We start from the raw sequence: 18060 nt of genomic DNA, 5'->3' as shown, positions 1-18060 counted from the left end.
TTAAAACCCTTTCATTACTGTTCCGCATATCCCTATTACCATTTACTAGCGCATCTGATGCCTTCCTTATAGGGCATTTTCATTGTCGTGGATTATGATAACTGTGAATGAACGTGCACACGGCCCTTATTTACGAATGTTTGGAATTCACTAAAATGCATATGTCTGGGGGTAACAAAGCCTTTGTGAATCCGAAGGAAGGTTTTCATGAAGGCCCATTTTACGTGCAAATTACTCAGAATTTATTCATATATTTACGAAAGTTTCATAAATGAGGATGATGATAGAATGATAGCTTTGTGTATTTACACACACTGCGCCAGGTTAAACTGGATTGCAGATGGTGAGGGAATATGACGCAGGTTTTTTTTGCTGAAATACTTGCGTAAAAGTGGTGCAACTTGCAGTGAATTAACCCTTCAGTCTATTCAAGTTAGGAATTGTTCAGCCACAAATGAAAATTCTTTCATTATCTATTCACCCTCATGTCATTTCAAACCGTGTGACTTTATTTTTTATGTGGAACAAAGGAGATATTTAGCAGAATGTCCAAGCTGCTCTTTTCCATTCATTGAAAATGAATTGTGGCTTCACTGACATGAGGGGAAGTCAATGATAAAATAATCTGTCCCTTTAAGTATGGTGCTGCTATTCCTAAAATAACTTTAGGAAATACTAAATAGTTTTGTAGATATCTACATATCTGAACCCTTTTCAGATATTAAAAAGGAAGCGTGAATAAAGAGTCTTGTTAACACAAGACTATAATGTTCATCTGCTAATGTTTCCTGCAAATTCATCAGGTTTGGCACTTACACACACACATACAGCAGCATAGGGAAGCTAAAAAGCAGTAGAGTGCTTGTTCAGCCCTTGCTGACAACTGACCTGGGGGATTTCAAGCCAAATATTCACTCTCCCCCTCCAGAAACTCACATTTAATGGTATGCGCTTGAATAATTCCCTCCGACCTCTCCCACTGAAACTGCTAGCCCTAGTAAGTGCTGCTCAAGAGTGGTTGGTTTTGGCCAGGCTCGTGTGTGTGTGTTTGTGCGTGTCAGTGTTGGAAAGACTGACCTTCTGCAAACTTGGCTATGGTGTGTGTGAGAGTCTGGATGCTGCAGGGCAGGTTCCATGGATCCTGCTTGACATGAAGCCGCAGTTTCTTGGTGCAGTTGAGTTTGGGCTCCATGTCCTGGTGGAATTCTGTCCAAAAACAATCACAGAACCATCAGAATGTTGGAGTCAAACATGCGCAGCAGCGATCATACAAAAAAGCAGACAAATACTGTGTGCATTAAAGCAATAGTTCACCCAAACATTACACATCATTTACTGACTAAAATATTGTTCCAACCCAGTATGACTTTCTCTTTTCTGCTGAACACAGAGAAGCACATTCACAGTTTTAGCATTAACAACCACACAAGTTCTTGACGCAAGGGTATGAAATTAACCTTTTTGCCCAGCAGCCACAGTGGCGGGTGAATGCCCAATTTTACCAGCCACTTTGATTTTATACCTGGTAATTCGATTTTTCATATAAACTCAGCAAAAAAAGAAACGTCCCTTTTTCAGGACACTGTATTTTAAAGATAATTTTGTAAAAATCCAAATAACTTTACAGATCTTTATTGTAAAGGGTTTAAACAATGTTTTCCATGCTTGTTCAATGAACCATAAACAATTAATGAACATGCACCTGTGGAACGGTCGTTAAGACACTAACAGCTTACAGACAGTAGGCAATTAAGGTCACAGTTATAAAAACTTAGGACACTAAAGAGACCTTTCTACTGACTCTGAAAAACACCAAAAGAAAGATGCCCAGGGTCCCTGCTCATCTGCGTGAACATGCCTTTGGCATGCTGCATGGAGGCATGAGGACTGCAGATGTGGCCAGGGCAATAAATTACAATGTCCGTACTGTGAGACGCCTAAGACAGCGCTACAGGGAGACAGGAAGGACAGCTGATCGTCCTCGCAGTGGCAGACCATGTGTAACAACACCTGCACAGGATCGATACATCCGAATATCACACCTGCGGGACAGGTACATGATGGCAACAACAACTGCCCGAGTTACACCAGGAATGCACAATCCCTCCATCAGTGCTCAGACTGTCCGCAATAGACTGAGAGAGGCTGGACTGAGGGGCTTGTAGGCCTGTTGTAAGGCAGGTCCTTACCAGACATCACCGGCAACAACGTCGCCTATAGGCACAAACCCACCTACGCTTGACCAGACAGGACTGGCAAAAAGTGCTCTTCACTGACGAGTCACAGTTTTGTCTCACCAGGGGTGATGGTCGGACTTGCGTTTATGGTCGAAGGAATGAGCGTTACACCGAGGCCTGTACTCTGGAGCGGAATCGATTTGGAGGTGGAGGGTCCGTCATGGTCTGGGGCGGTGTGTCACAGCATCATCAGACTGAGCTTGTTGTCATTGCAGGCAATCTCAATGCTGTGTGTTACAGGGAAGACATCCTCCTCCCTCATGTGTTACCCTTCCTGCAGGCTCATCCTGACATGACCCTCCAGCATGACTATGTCACCTGCCATACTGCTAGTTCTGTGCGTGATTTCCTGGACAGGAATGTCAATGTTCTGCCATGGCGGATCTCAATCCCATTAAGCACGTCTGGGACCTGTTGGATCGGAGGGTGAGGGCCCCCCCCCCTCCCTGTTCAGAGACACATTATTCCATTTCTGTTAGTCACATGTCTGTGAAACTTCTTTCAGTTTATGTCTTAGTTGTTGAATCTTTTTTATGTTAAATACAAATATTTACACATGTTAAGTTTGCTGAAAATAAATGCAGTTGAAGGTGAGAGGACATTTCTTTTTTTGCTGAGTTTATATACAGTATACATACATACAGTATATACTGTAGCTAACAAATAGCTAACAGCTTTGAGGGAGGGCTCTTCATGAAAGGAATCTATAAAGATTCTGCTCACTTTCAGAATGACCCAACGAATAGCATCTCCTTCCTGCAGTGCTGTTCAAGGGTGCAAAATGCCATTTGGAATTTATTGTCTGTATGTACAAAATCTAGAATCAGACAATCTCTAGAAATTTATTGTCCTAGTGTCCTCGAATAAGACAGAGGAAGTGTCCTAGACTATCTCTAGTAGTCCAGTGTTCTTTATCTGTCCCGATAAAAGGAATTGTACAGATCTGATTAGGATGATTTGCCGTAAAGGACAAAGCTGACGTTAATCGCTGAGACCCAGCACACAGCAAAGAGGAAACCCCCACCTTCAGCCCCACTTCCTTATCCCAACTACCCTTTAAACGAAAAACACAGGCCCAGATTTATGTCACTCCTGTACAGTGAGCAAATGTGCCACACAGATTTTTCTTCTAACCATATGCTTTTTTGCTCTCTTTCACGCAAACAAACACACGCAAACACACACGTAACTCACTTCACAAGGGTCACGTTCACACTGCAGCTAACTGCAGTTGTAACTCCACTGTCTTTTGGGTCTTTTGAGAGACGTCTGTATTTTTTACACACTGAGATATAAGTTAGGGTAGTCAGTTCCAGATTTAAATGCAGTTGTCACTTCGAAAACTTTGCTATGTATGCATATGTAGCCAAGGAGATGTTTCAGAGTGGCAGTGCCGGAAGAAGTTTGAAAATCGATTGTCGAACAATATAATTCCCTGGAGATCTTTTGAGAATTTGAGAACGTGACCTAATAAACATAAGTATGGTTTATGAGTTTCAGCGCAATTAATGCACTTTCAGTGAAGTACAATATAAAAAGAATGACTTATGAAAATGATAACAAAGTACACACAGCCTTGAAAGTCAGTTTGGTGAATTATGTCTCAGGCCTATTGTATGAATAAGCGCAGTCAAACAGGAATTTAGTTCTGATAAAAAACATTTTATTTAATTAACATGGAACATCTCTTGTTACCTTGAAGTCCTCGTCCCGGCATGAAGCACTTTGTCTGCTCAAAGGCCCGAGCCACAGTTGGTCCTTTCAACAAACTGGTGATGGACTCCACCTGCAAATGAAACCAGTGCTCAATGTCAAAATAATGGAGGAAATTAAAATTGTTTGCTGGTCTTAGCTGGTCTCCCAGCCAGACCAGATGAAAAGTGCCCAAAACCCCCCTAAAACCAACCGGTAGCCCAGTCTAAACAGACTGGGTGACCAGCTGAGACTAAAAAATCAGTTTTGGCAAGTTAGAGCTAGGGGACTTTCAAGCAGGGGGTGAGAATCTATATAATTCATTTAGCTGACTAAGCAAAATGACTCCAACAAATCTGGACAAATCTGTCTTTGTGCTCTCTACAAGTCGGCCAAGATTCAAAACAATCCCTTTGGTGCAGGCTTTTACATTGACTAGGGAACCAGTCTGCCCATACAAAACCCCTAAAACTCCCACCCTGTCAGCCAGAAAACATTTGTGTTGCATGTGAACTGGAGTGTTGCACCCCCGGAAACCTGCATGCTATAAACCAAACAGCAGTCTATAGAGGAACGCAGTGAGCTGCACATTCTCCAGTTTACTGGAAAAACAGTCCTGAAAAAGAACACACTCCTCCCTGTGGAAAAAGACCACAGCAGTGGTCAGTTGTGTGAGGGGCTTCAGCCTGTTTTTGTAAGGTGTCAAAGAGGTCAAAGGCCACGAAAAGGCTTCATTACAGTGGGTGGGAAATAGGAAAAACAAACAGCATTTGTCTATTGGAAATAATTAATCAATCAAAATAAACTAAAATTAAACTATAAATAGAATGTAAATGACAGAAGTGCAGAGCCGGTGCAATGGGGGTACTATAGGTGTGATTGCAATCGGGGCCGGGCCAAGGTTTGAGGGAATCTGCTGCAATGCAAATGTCTGAAAACACCAAATGAGTCTATGGTTGCTGGTTTAAAAACCGAGTGCCAAAATCAGACAGTTGATGAAACATAAACATAAAAATTGGAGATGACATAATGTAAGAAGTGCATTGTGACTAATTTGCACAATTTGTTGGAGACCTTAAAGGAGAAGATCTGGAAAGTGAATTGAAGTTTCTGTCTCGTTTGTTGGCAAAAGTATTCATTACCCCATATAAAACACTGCAGTATTTGGTCAAAAAATACAAGGAACCATATTTTAAGAGCACTAGCACTAAGTGCAGCACTTTGCCATAAGTCATTAGCGCAAAGTCAATGGGGATGGCCATGAAGTTTTGGTATGCGCAGGGGCGCCTGCTGGATTCAATCTGAGGGTACGCACTGAAATCTGCCTAATAAACCTTATACCTAGGGGGGTCTGGGGGCATGCTCCCCAGGGAGATGTTATTTTTGTTTTGTGCATAAAACAACACCAAAGCGTTCAATTCTGGTGACTTTGAGATAAGCATTTGTTTTATTTTCTTGAGTATGAGTAGCATTCATGTAACTATTTGCTAAAGCATTTTTTCCAGTAACCGTTCAGACAGACATGTTTTTGCACTAAAAAAGCTAAATACACCACAACAAATAGAGCAGAACGCAGGTGTCTCGAGACGTGTTTTTATCAGTTGATGAAGTTCTTTTAAACTTGACACAGTGTCTAAAAATGCAGCGCTCCCATGAGAGATGTGAAAATACTGTGAAACGTGACGCTGTTGTCAAAAGACATCTATCTAGCTAATGTTTATATGGAAAACTATTAAAAAACAGTGCGAGCGGACACAAAAACACGTTCAGTTTGAACAGCCCCTTGTTCACATGACACAGCACAAGCTGAAGTTTCTCAAAGTTACCTCTCAAAAAGACAGCATTTTGTTTCAGTTTATTGTAGGTAAATTTACACTGTATCCAGCGCTGTTTGTTCTCTGTATTCGTAAATACCCAGAAACTGTTTTACTGTGGGAGAACCCGCTCCAAATGATTCTGTGAGAGAGTGGATCGAACGAATTGTACTGAATCACGAATTGATTCAGACCGTTTTGCAAGCCTGTTTGGCCAATTCACTGAAAAGAACTGACTCAAAAAATTATCCGTTTGCAAATTGGGCATTGCTAGTTCTTTTAAACAGCCAACAGATATACGGGACACATTTCATGATTGATTAAATATTCTGAGAGTAAATATTTCTCAGGTCAGTCAGAGCGCTCATGGTATGCACAGTGTGTACGGCCGTACAGCTGCAGGCTCCCCTGAGTATGCGCTAAGTCTAGGTGCAAGTGGGTTTGGCAAAATCGCATGCAATGCGTTAATGGGCTGGGTTAAGTGCAATTTAATTCTGAGGCTCTTCTCCGGTTATTATCTGCATCCTATTATATAGTCCATTCCCTCAAGCACCAGTGATATAAACAAAGACAGCACATTCATAAGAATTTGGTAGTGTAAATGGACTGTATGCTATTAATTACAATAATAGAAATATGGACACTGTAATGATGAGTCAACGGAGTTGAGATCCATGTGCAGCTTTAATAATAATAAACGGAGTAATACAGATAGGCAGGGGTCAATCACCAGCAACAGTAATATCCAAGGTAGTCCAGAGGGGTAGTTAATAAACAGGCAAGAGGTCAGGGCAGGCGGCAGACAATCACAGGTTATATCCAGGTAAACAAGGCAGTAATAGTAGGCAGGCAGCAATAGGTCAAAACAGGGTAAACAGTCCAGGATCATACACAGGAATTACAACAAACTCAGAGAACGCTCAGAAATGTCAGCCAGGGCAAAACAGGACTTCGCCATGAGAGAGAGTGAGTGTGAGTCTTAAATAGCTGAGTGGATTGGAAACAGGTGAACAGGTAATGGGAAATGGAGTCCAGAGAGTTAAAGTCAATCCCAAGGTGATGGAGCCCTCTGGTGGTGAGCGGGAGGAACAACAAAGGCGGGATTCATGACAGACATGCTCTTTTTATATGCTTAGAAAATGTGATTCTCATCAGGATTTGGATGTTCGCTCCATTAAATTATCGGGAATGTAAGTATTATTAATAATTTTCATCTACTGACACACAAATCATGGCTAGTATTAACAGTGATTGTATCGTCACGCACGTCACTTCTACCGGTCGATTTTGATTTTGAACAATGAAATGTATTTATTGAAACACAAAAAATTTTAAACAAAAATACATAATCATAAAAACAGAAAAATAAACCATGACTTATACATAGTTTAACACAAATCTCATAAATTTTTGTTTCATAAGATGGCTACAACTCTGATTATCAGGGACTACAACTCTGATGTTTCACTATATTTTCAGAGTTTGGACATGAACTTTATTACCACCTGCTGGAGGAATCTCCAAACTGCAAATGCAGGAACTGAGTTTGGCTTTGCTCTGAAAACAGACCTGATTTCGAAACGTATTAGCGCAACGACCTATTACTCAGGAAAATTGCAATTTGCGCCACTTCATAACATAAAATACACCCACAGTTTGTGCGCATACACACAGTTACCACAAACACTCCCACCTACGCCCACTTGCGCTTTGCCCTGGCAGGAAAATTGCACTTAGAATTAGCACTCTCACGAAAATTGAATAAGACATAGCGCACGGCCGTTGTATGTTGTAATGCGCTTTGCGCACTCACAAAAGTAGAGCCCATGAAGTCTGCTTTCCCAAACACAGCAATGGCATGTTAAGAGTTTTTAACTATTCCAACAATGGTCGCCAGTGCAGATCACTCATTCAGCAAACTGAAATGAATCAAAGCCTATCTAAGATCTTAAATGTCACAGGAGAGATTATCAGCTCTGGTTTTGCTGTGTATTGAGAACAAGTCCGCAAGACAGGTGGATATCAGTGACATTAAGTTTTGCCTCTATAATTTTTATACATTTATTATAACATCGTATTAACTGAGAGATTTCATGGAATATTTCTACTATAAAAAATGTGTATGATACAAGTGAACTGGAAAGAAAAGATAATAATGGCAGAAAAAAGGTAGAAATAAAAGAGATAATAGAAGATAATAAAATAATAAAATAATCTGAATTATGAAACTGGAAAGAAAAAAAATGTTTTTTTATAGGAACAAATGTTCTACATTACAAGCATGTGGTTATATGAGTTTGTTGGATCTTTCTGCAAACACACACACCTCACTAAACAGATGCTCCAGGAACCCATGCAGCCTCTTCTGTTTGTCATGAGATATCCACACGCTGGCTGGCATCTCATCTCCTATGTGTGTGTGTGTGTGTGTGGAGAGAGAGGGTGAAGTGGTGTTCGTTAGATGATTTGACATAGATACAGTAATAGCAAAGAACAAGCCTCTCTTCTCTTCCTCTATCTGTTCAGTAGTTAGCATCAAATGGCCATCAGTTTGGCAGAGACTGTGTTTTGCCGGGCATTGTCTGACTGTCTGACTAAGTGGAAAATGTGTGCTTGATGTGCCGTGCAAAGAGATAAGAAGAATTTATTTGAAAGCCATATCCAAGCTCTTGCCAAATTTGATTCAAGTTATGGACGTTCCTTCGTGTTTTGAAGCATTAATCAGGGGAGTGATATAACAACGGTGCCTTGGTGGCAGCTGTGTGTAGGATGTCTGGTTGTGTTACCTGAGTCCATCTCATCACTGTGTACGTAGGAGCTGCAGTGACTGCTGCAGATGCTGGTGAAGGAAGCTATTGAGTTCCTGTTGCTGTTACAATCACTGGAAGCAATCAGCCAAACATTCATGTGTTACTAAAAAATGATCCGACTGTCAGTACCTGACAGGACCTTAATGGTGCTAAAGCCACATCACATATCAAACAACAATCCTAAGTAATTTGATAGAGTTTTAATGAGGTTTGAAACTTAAAATGTCTGTTAACATCACAGCAAATTCTTGAGAACTTATTATGTGAGCACTGTTACAATTGCAACATTAACACTCCTTAAATGTAGGATGTTGTTTACCCTGCTAAAATAATAGCATATGTTTTGGTCGCGAACAGCGAATCGCAGAAAAAAATTAGAATGTTAGTGTGATTCACGATTAAAGGGATAGTTCACCCAAATGTAAATTCTCTCATCATTTACTCACCCTCATGCCATCCCAGATGTGTATGATTTTCTTTCTTCTGCAGAGCACAAACTGAGATTCTTAGAAGAATATCTCAGCTCTGTAGGTCCTTACAATGTAAGTAAATGTGACCAGACCTTTGAAGCTCCAAAAATCACATAAAAGGCAGCATAAAAGTAATCCATATGACTCCAGTGGTAAAATCCATGTCTTCAGAAGTGATATGATGAAACAGATCAATATTTAATCCTTTTTAATATATATCTCCATTTTCATTACTTTCAGAACGTGACAGAATATGGAAGTGAAAGTGGAGATTTATAGTAAGAACAGACATAAATATTGATCTGTTTCTTACCAACACTTATCAAATCACTTCTGAAGATGTGGATTAAACCATTGGAGTCATATTGATTACTTTTATGCTGCCTTTATGTGACTTTTTTGGGCCTGGCCATTGGCCACCATTCACTTGCTTTGTTTGGACCTACAGAGTTCTTCTAAAAACCTTTGTTTGTGTTCTGCAGAAGAAAGAAAGTCATACACACCTGGTATGGCATGAGGGTGAGTAAATGGTGAGAGAATTTTCATTTTTGGGTGAACTATCCCTAAGTCAGTGAGATTTACTTCTGAAGATCAAGAGATCATTATGTAAAATATGAAGTATTTTAACACATTTACACAGCACAGAAGAAACACCACTGCTGCTGCGAGTGAAAAATATAGAAATTAAGTGAATTTATATTGGTCCATAACAAGAACATATAGCTTATTAATTCTAAAAGCTATTTATTAATTTTTTTTTATATAAAAGCTTTTAAATAAAAAAATGTATATACTGTTGAATAAGTCAAAAGTGAGCACTTGGAATACGAGAAGATGGTATGCATTAATAAGACCTATTTGCTCTTTCCTTCTACCAACATGACAAACAATAAAGACATATTAGGTGTACCAATGTGCTTTTACTTAACTTTAAGAGAAATACTGTATACATTTGGGGTCCGTGTACCTTTGGATAATTTGTTTTCTCGTTTTTGTTTTCAAAAAGTAATAACCAATAAACCGACCGTGTACTCATTTTTAATCTAGAAGGAAAATATTAAAATTGAGAAAACACTTTATTTTTAATTTTTTCATTTCATATACGAAATAGAAAAACAGGAATTCATCTCGATTTCTAGTTTTATCATTCAAGTGCCTAAATCTTATTATTTGATTTGTACAAGTGGATGGACGCGACACGCCCATTTCTACTGATTGGTTAAACCTGCAATGTCATCTGTCCTTCCTCATTACTTTTCTTCAGAATAAAAGCATTTTCACACGGGACATGGCGAGCACTAAATCACCGCGTAGCCTACATTAACTACATTTTTTTCCCCAGTCAATGCGGTGCTTGTGTTGCAGTTTCAAGTGCACACGTTGCCATGGCTACAGTCAGAAAGGACTTTATTTTGCCTGACATGTGTAGCCTATCCTTATACCTTTTTAAAAGTGAAATATCAGTGGGGGTGTAAATTTTTGTTCATATACAGTAGGCGATGTGTTAAACAGAACAGAATGAACCTTACATTTATAATGGCTACAAATAGTTTTCATTTTATTTTTAGTATACAACAACTAACCATGAACTGACTGAATAAAATGACACCCTTATCTATTATGCAGTTGCCTCTCTTTAACATCTGGGCTATACGATCTGCATACAGACAAGATGTTACCATCACTATATGCGTTCAACTATTATGCAATAAAATATTATTTATGGACAGTGTGTTTAAAACTTAATGAGAATTAAATAAAATAATTGTTGTAGGCCTACATAAGTAAGGCTCTTCTAGCCACAATTTGATGATGGTTTTTAATATTATTACCCCATTATAATAGCCAGCCTTATTAACATTAGGCCTGTACCCCATGTGAGTTCCTTGGATTTTTGGCTTGATGTAGCCTACCAGCAACGCAATTCTCTAAGACCAGGTTGGATGTATGGGCAACACTTTTAATACACTTTTGGTGTATCTACCTTTTTGATACAAAAAAAAGTTTAATAAAACAGATGATCAATTACTCAGATGATCAATAGTCTAAATTAAATTACATTAAGGATTCATGCTTTTGAGTGTGAGGGGGCCGTTTTCAGGTTCAGATAGGTAGGTCTAATGATTTTTTTTATTTATTTTTTTTTTTTTTATAAACCAAGCAAAATGCAACTGCATGTCAGCGAAAGTTAATTTAGGAACAGGGTGCATTTGGTTGCATTTTATTACATGAATTCTATGGAATGGTGAGCGGGCCTTGAATAGGTGGTAAGTAAAGAACTGCACGCGACTAGAGCGCTGACAGTTAACGACACTTGACACTTGCCGAATAATCGAAAGAGAGAATAAAATAAATAATAATACATGAACAATAAGGGCTGAGCCCCTACCCTCAAAAAAATCCCATGGTCTATTTGTGTCCTTTATAGGCTACTCCTCAAAATCATTACGATGTCCATGCAAGGCTTATTCACATCCAATGAACATTTAAAATTCCCTTTATGTTTCCCCTGCAATTATTGGCTTGATTTAATTATCATTAATAATAACAGCAACAACAACAACAATAATAACCAGATAACAATGTCTATTTAGTTAGAGTTAGGTCTGTGCACAGCATCCCAATTAATAATTTTCCTTTTAAAAAAGCACTGCCAGCCCAACCCGAGGTGACAAAAGCGAGTTGGTGAGTTTAATGGTTGTCATTTCCAGGTGTCCATTGCTTGATAAGATTGCAATAAACATGCAGCAGACAAAAGTTTTTCTAAGAAATATTAATGTTCTGCATTAAAATGATTAGAATCTATCTGCAAAAACAATCGGCAAACTTGAACTTGGTGAACTCTTATTTTCTATGAACGGGGTTGAGGAAGAACAGATGTTGGTGCGCGTTGACCAATCAGTGGAAATTGGAGTGTCAGGCCCACCCACATGTGCGAAACAAATATTCAAGTTATAATCTCGGTTTGTATGCACAGATGAAAAATATGTTTTCTTGTTTTTGGCTATTTCTTTTTAAGTTGAAAAACGAGCAGATACAACATAAATTGTTGTGATGTGATAAATGGAGATAACGTAAATGTGATAAATGAATGTTTTATTGGTTATTTCGTTTTGAAGACAAAAACAAGAAAACTAATTATCTGAAGGTACACGGACCATTTGGCATGGCAATGCTGAACACCACCAAACCAGCACCTTACCAGCATAAACCAGCCTGGACCAGCATGGAAATTCAAGCTGGTCTAAGCTGGTGTTTTCAGCAGGGTAATGCGGGTATTAGAAGATTCTCGAATACCTGTAGGAGTCCCTATTGCTGATGGTGTCGTGACCCGAGTCCTCTTGCTCATCTCCAACCACATTGAAACACACTTTCTTGCCATTGCGTTCACTTCTTTCGCTCTCACTCTCAGCTGAGATGTAGCTCTCTGTGGGTTTCCCTTCAGAGCCAGTGGGATGTGTGATGGATGAGAGTAAACTGTGAGAAAGACACAGAGAGAGATATATAAAGAGACAGGGAGAAACAGAGAGGGGTTAACCACAAATTAGACAACCTGAAAGGACAAAAAAAAAACATGGACTGCCCATGGACCATTTACTGACAATCAAATTGTGCATACAAAAAAAAAAAAAAAAAAAAAAGATCTCTCAACATGGCAAACTCCACTTAATGTAAATTTTTATTTTTATTTTTTTTTTAGTCAGAATTTTAGTCTTTTGACAAAATTTCAGTCACAATTTGGTCATGTCATATTCATTACTTTTAGTCAATTTTAGTGTTACTACAGCGATGTGAAACAGACCAAACTTTAACAAAATATTAAAACATTTAAAAAAAATGTATAAACATTTAATTAGGCTTTAAACATGTATCAAAGATTATATTACCAAACATTGTTAATGCATAGTTAATATCTTGCAGTATTATTTTTTCTTGTCATACTTTTCCAACAGTTTTTTTTTTTTAAAGCTGAAGTATGTAACTTTTTCAACATTAATATGCAGGTAGCCAGCCTTAATAAGCAGAGACAACTATAAGCAAGCCATTCATAGGTGAATTTTCTCAAAAACTGTAAACACTTTGTCTCTGTGGCACTATGAAAATCCCCTGTTTGTTTTGAGTGACCCGTCTATTCAAACACAATGACACTGACTCAACAAATGGCCTGAGTTGGGGGCGGGACTATCTCTTTGTTTGACCAATGGCAGACTGCGGTTGTATTCAGAAAGCTGTTTTGAAAACACATTTATTTTTGTAATTCCATTTGGTGCCACTAGTGGTGCAGAAATTACATCAGCTTTAATTAAAATCGTTTCATTTTCGTCACGATTTGTCTTTTTTGTCTCGTTTTTGTTGACGAAAAAAAACATCATCAGTGAACATTTTCTTCAGTAATTTTGTTGACGAGACTAACACTGGCTCCAATCTGATTGGTTGAAATTTTTTCATCATTCTATTTTAAGAGCATCTTTATTTTCATCCAATTTACCAGTCACAATCATTTTTGTCATTTCCACTCAATTTTCTCATCAGTAAAAAAATTCAAAGTCCTGTTACATTGTGCATTTCAAGAAGAACTAGTCGCTCGATTTGTTAAAGTTTGGCATTCATGGCATCACATTGTTAAAAGATATCTGAGAGTTTTAAGACACTTAAAAGAAACTGAACGATTTCAGGTTAACCCACCCCTTAACATCCCATAATAAAAGTGAACTTTGATTGGTCACTTCATACGTCCATCAGGCAGCATTTAAGTGGGTGATTCTGTGCTAGAAAATTCAAAAGGCTGTCTGTGTAAAACTAATCACACTTTAATCACTGAAACTGATGCAAAATAAAAACACCACAGAGTCAGAATCAAATGGCTCCAAAAATAGATGTTGACTCAGATAATCAGTGGAAAAGAAACCTCACATTATGACCCTATGTCTCCAACAGCCCAAACACGCTGCCACCTCTCAAATATGCTATGCCTAATATTGTAAAGTTTAGAAAGACAAGTTTCAGGAGGACCGGCCTGGCACAGAGCTGTAATGTCATCAAGATGTGGGGTGAGAGTCAAACAAAATCAAAATCCTCACAACAACTTGAGGAAGTTGGAGGTCCTCACAAAATGATTAACTTCAAAACATGCATATACAGCTGTGTCAACAATCATAACTCCACATGAAATTGGTTCCTATCTCAGAGACAGCAAAGAAAATTTTTAACAAGGCTCTGTGTTTGGCTTGCGTGTAACATGTTCATATTTTCAATAATTCACTGGTTTGGTTTTGAGGCCCAGTCTCTCCACACTTGAGCGCACTAACATGTCAAGCCTTGTTTGAGTTTCAAACAACCCCCTCTTGGTTCTTATAATGAAAGGGGACATTATAAACATGCTATAGATGTTATGCATTCATGGAATATGTTCCCATTATAAATGCAAGCCCTAACTTTAATTCTCATCCTAACAATAAACAAAACCTCAACGAAATCATAATTCTGACCCAAACCAATTCTCCAAGTGAGAAATGTAGGAACGTTTCCAATGACGCTGCCCTTGTGAGAATGCCCAGTGGCCACAAGAAATGCCCTAGTTCTCCAGCTCTGCGAATCTAGAAAAATGTCTCTCTCCCTGCCAAACAGACAGGTCTCCAACATCAAGTGTCATTCTGTCGCCATGGAAAAAAGCACCCAGCACTGCTATTGGCTACAGCTTTATATGGAAGTACACACAATGTGGGGCCTCAGGGGGTACAAAGCATCAAAGTGAGAAAAGCTGGAGGAAAGGAACAATGATGAAGCTCTGCAGGGGAGGATCTTGGTTCGGGTCCACAGGTCTCTGTGCCTACAGTTCTTTATGCATGACAGCTTTCATGTGACACATGAGGCTCTTCAGCTGTGCTTTACATTGAGCTAACATCATACAGCTGCACTTTCAAGTGTAATGAAGTTCTGACTTCACTGGTCAAATCACACTTTTTCAGATATGACAGATATCTGAAACATCTGACAAGATAAATTTGAAACATCTGTACAGTATAAAGCTAGTAAGATAACACACTAATACAAATAACTTGTAATGATGAACAGGCTGAAACTGAGCTTGTTATTCACTGAAAATGCAAACGTACACCAGGTTTGGTTTAAGTTTCAAAATTATTTATGGGCTATTCGGACCGAACATGTTCTTGCGCAAAAAAAAAAAAAAAAAAGAAAAAAGAAAGAAAAAAAAAGATAGACAGTACAACAAATGGAACAAAAGCTCCATTTGAATGCTTTAGAGGACAGAAGACAAAAACAACGTTGAATGAAGTGGATATTTACTTAAAATTCATTGAAACAAAACCTGAAGCTGCGTTCAATCGTCATGTGCGAGTGCAAGTGCAGCCAGTGAACGATTGTCTACTGCAGGTAAAGACATTTTCTAAATAAAAGTGTATAAAAATCCTAACATTACATGAAAGCACAGTACCAAAAATTACCAAGCCAATTCCATGTTTATTGGACATGTTCCTTTGAGTTGCCTACTATATAAATACCATGACTGATAAACTTCATCTTGTGCTGAGTAATGTGAAAAGGTGTCAAGATGTTTTCAGTCCATAGTTTCATTAATGCTACACAATATGTGTAGCCTACTTAAGAAATGTGCATGGTTACATAGAAAACTATTATGTGTGTGAACAGCCCCTTACAATACCTTTTGTCAAACTACCATATTAAGAATGTCCCTTTTTTGTACTATTTAATCTATTTATTGTGCTTTTTATTATTATTATTATTTATCCTGTTTTATGATTGCAATACACCTGTACTATTTGGGTACTTAGTTGCTCAACATGGCCTCATAGAATCACGTTACTTTACCTTCATTCTTACAAAATTATTTTTACGTAGCTCATTGTGTGTATCGCAGTATTTGTTTTGGTGAAATGAACACTAGAGGCACTACAACAGCAATGACTTTTGGCTTAATGCACAGACCCGATCTTTTGACCGTATCCGATTTTTTGTCCCGCCTGTTTACATTCACTGAAGACACGACTCGTATCTGATAACTGTGTTTACATTACTCTCCTGCCCAAACTTGAATGATTCCATTACTGATCGCTTTCACTTATGAGCGCCACGGTTCACCCTCGGGTTTTGAATGGCCTTGTGCTATTTCATATTTTCAAAAGTAGGCAAAATTGCACGCGATTGCAATTAATTAGGCAAAAAAAAGGCAAAAGCGACTTTTTACTGCTGCCATGGTAAGCATGGCTTTAATGATTTCAACATCGGTCAGATGAGAAGTGTGGTTAAAGCCCTATTCGGATGGGATTAGTTTAATTATTACTGCAGACGTCTGTAAAATTTACAGTTGATTCACATGGCATAAGCGATGTCTAAAAAAATCACAGAGTTGGGTGTGTCTAGAGCATTTACACACTGCTGTCACACAGAACTGACCTATTAGAAAATGTATACTGTGCTGATTAATTATGCAGGAAATATTAAACATGAGCATATACTGTATCTGTGATTATAAGAAATTGATTGGAATATCTGTCTAAATACAACAGAACTGGTGACATTAACACGCCTGTAATATTATATTACACTCTTGAATTAAAAATATGGACTATCCCTTCACATGATGTAATTTTATTTGTCCCTCTGGAATATATGTTCCGAAACGCGGGCTCAACACAATTTCCCGCACTCATTCTGCTTAAATAATAATACAAAAAACATGCTTGTGTTCCATCTAATTTTCCTAGACAACAACAAAAGACTGCTTGTTTCTATAAACACTTGACAGCATAAAAAGCTTGAGAAAAAGATGCATCAGCACAAACTAGGGCTGGGTGATATGTAAAAATTATTTTATCGATAATCGGCTTAAACATTATCATGATATCCAATTATATTGTCAACCCCCCTGCTGAGGGTCGGTTACATTTTTTGCTTTATTGATTTTGCTTTAAAAAATATATTCATTTACACGAAAAAAAACACGAAACATGAAAAAAAACAAAACATAAAAGACATTTCTAAATTCAAATTGCACTTTAAACTAAATGAAAAAGCATTCAAATGACGAAGTGATCAAAAAATCTTATTTAACCACCTCCACAAATCCACACATCTACCGTCTCTAACGGCTCCATTTGCCATCACGCAAGCATCTGTCAACGACAACAGGTGGAAAATTACTAATAGCCTACAAATTAAGAACTAAAGACAATCAAAAATTTAAAGACAATAATAATACAAATAAATAAGCCTATTAAATTCCTTTGTGTTCCCAAAATAATGCTGCCAAATGTGTGTTCTTATTGAATTTGTGTTTGCATTACGTTTTGGTAATACAGTTAATGCTGCCAAAAGAAAAGAAAACTCAATTTTAGGTTCAAGGTGAATGTGTCTTGTATTTATGATTGAATCACTTTTGTCTTTGTTTCTTTAATACAAAGATATATATTACTGAACCTGCAGAGTTGCATTCACAATGCATGCCAACCGCATGGAAATAAAGCAAACTAAACTCGCAGCACCTCCTGAGATGATTGGAGATCATGTGCAGCATTCTCATAGACAATATTATTCTTGCAAACAGTTTTCAGACGAAAAAGGTGTGAAAACTTTTTACATGCGCTTGTTCCACGAGACAGGCTTGCGCTGCACACTTCTGAACAAACGTCCTGGTTACTTTCGTAACCTACGTTCCCTGATGGAGGAAACGAGACGTTGTGTAGATGTAATGACACTAGGGGTCACTCTTGAGAGCCCGAAACACCTCTGGTCTTTGAAAAAAGGCCAATGAAAATTGCCAGGATGTTCTCTATCTGTCACTCTCTCGACGTTGTGTCGATGTAGTGACACTAGGGGTCCCTATACGAAATGCCACAACTGGCTGAACTGTGTTACGTGAACTGGCGGTGTGTGATGGGCATACCACTGTGTGCCTCGTAGCAAGTGCACCAGGCCGACACGTAACGTCCCCCAATGCTGTTATGAGTGTCGAACGGCCCTTCGGGGACAAGTCGACTGCCCAAAAGATAGAGAC

The 18060-nt window shown here is 38.5% G+C and overlaps 1 protein-coding gene across 1 annotated transcript in view; it reads right to left on the bottom strand.

Annotated features, from left to right (window-relative positions):
- The window catches only part of prex2 (phosphatidylinositol-3,4,5-trisphosphate-dependent Rac exchange factor 2), a 182454-nt gene that overhangs the window by 63102 nt on the left and 101292 nt on the right, over positions 1 to 18060 (bottom strand). Inside the window, exons 26-30 of the mRNA XM_051687368.1 lie at positions 12321 to 12500; positions 8530 to 8624; positions 8070 to 8152; positions 3933 to 4023; positions 1078 to 1206 (exon numbers count right to left, since the gene is read on the bottom strand). Of these exons, the coding sequence (XP_051543328.1) occupies positions 1078 to 1206; positions 3933 to 4023; positions 8070 to 8152; positions 8530 to 8624; positions 12321 to 12500 (578 nt within the window). The remainder of the gene's footprint in view (positions 1 to 1077; positions 1207 to 3932; positions 4024 to 8069; positions 8153 to 8529; positions 8625 to 12320; positions 12501 to 18060) is intronic.

This window comes from Myxocyprinus asiaticus, chromosome 44, assembly GCF_019703515.2.
Source record: "Myxocyprinus asiaticus isolate MX2 ecotype Aquarium Trade chromosome 44, UBuf_Myxa_2, whole genome shotgun sequence".
Lineage (NCBI taxonomy): Eukaryota > Metazoa > Chordata > Actinopteri > Cypriniformes > Catostomidae > Myxocyprinus > Myxocyprinus asiaticus.
Note: the sequence above shows the minus strand (reverse complement) of the source record. Positions and strands in the feature narration are given on the sequence as shown.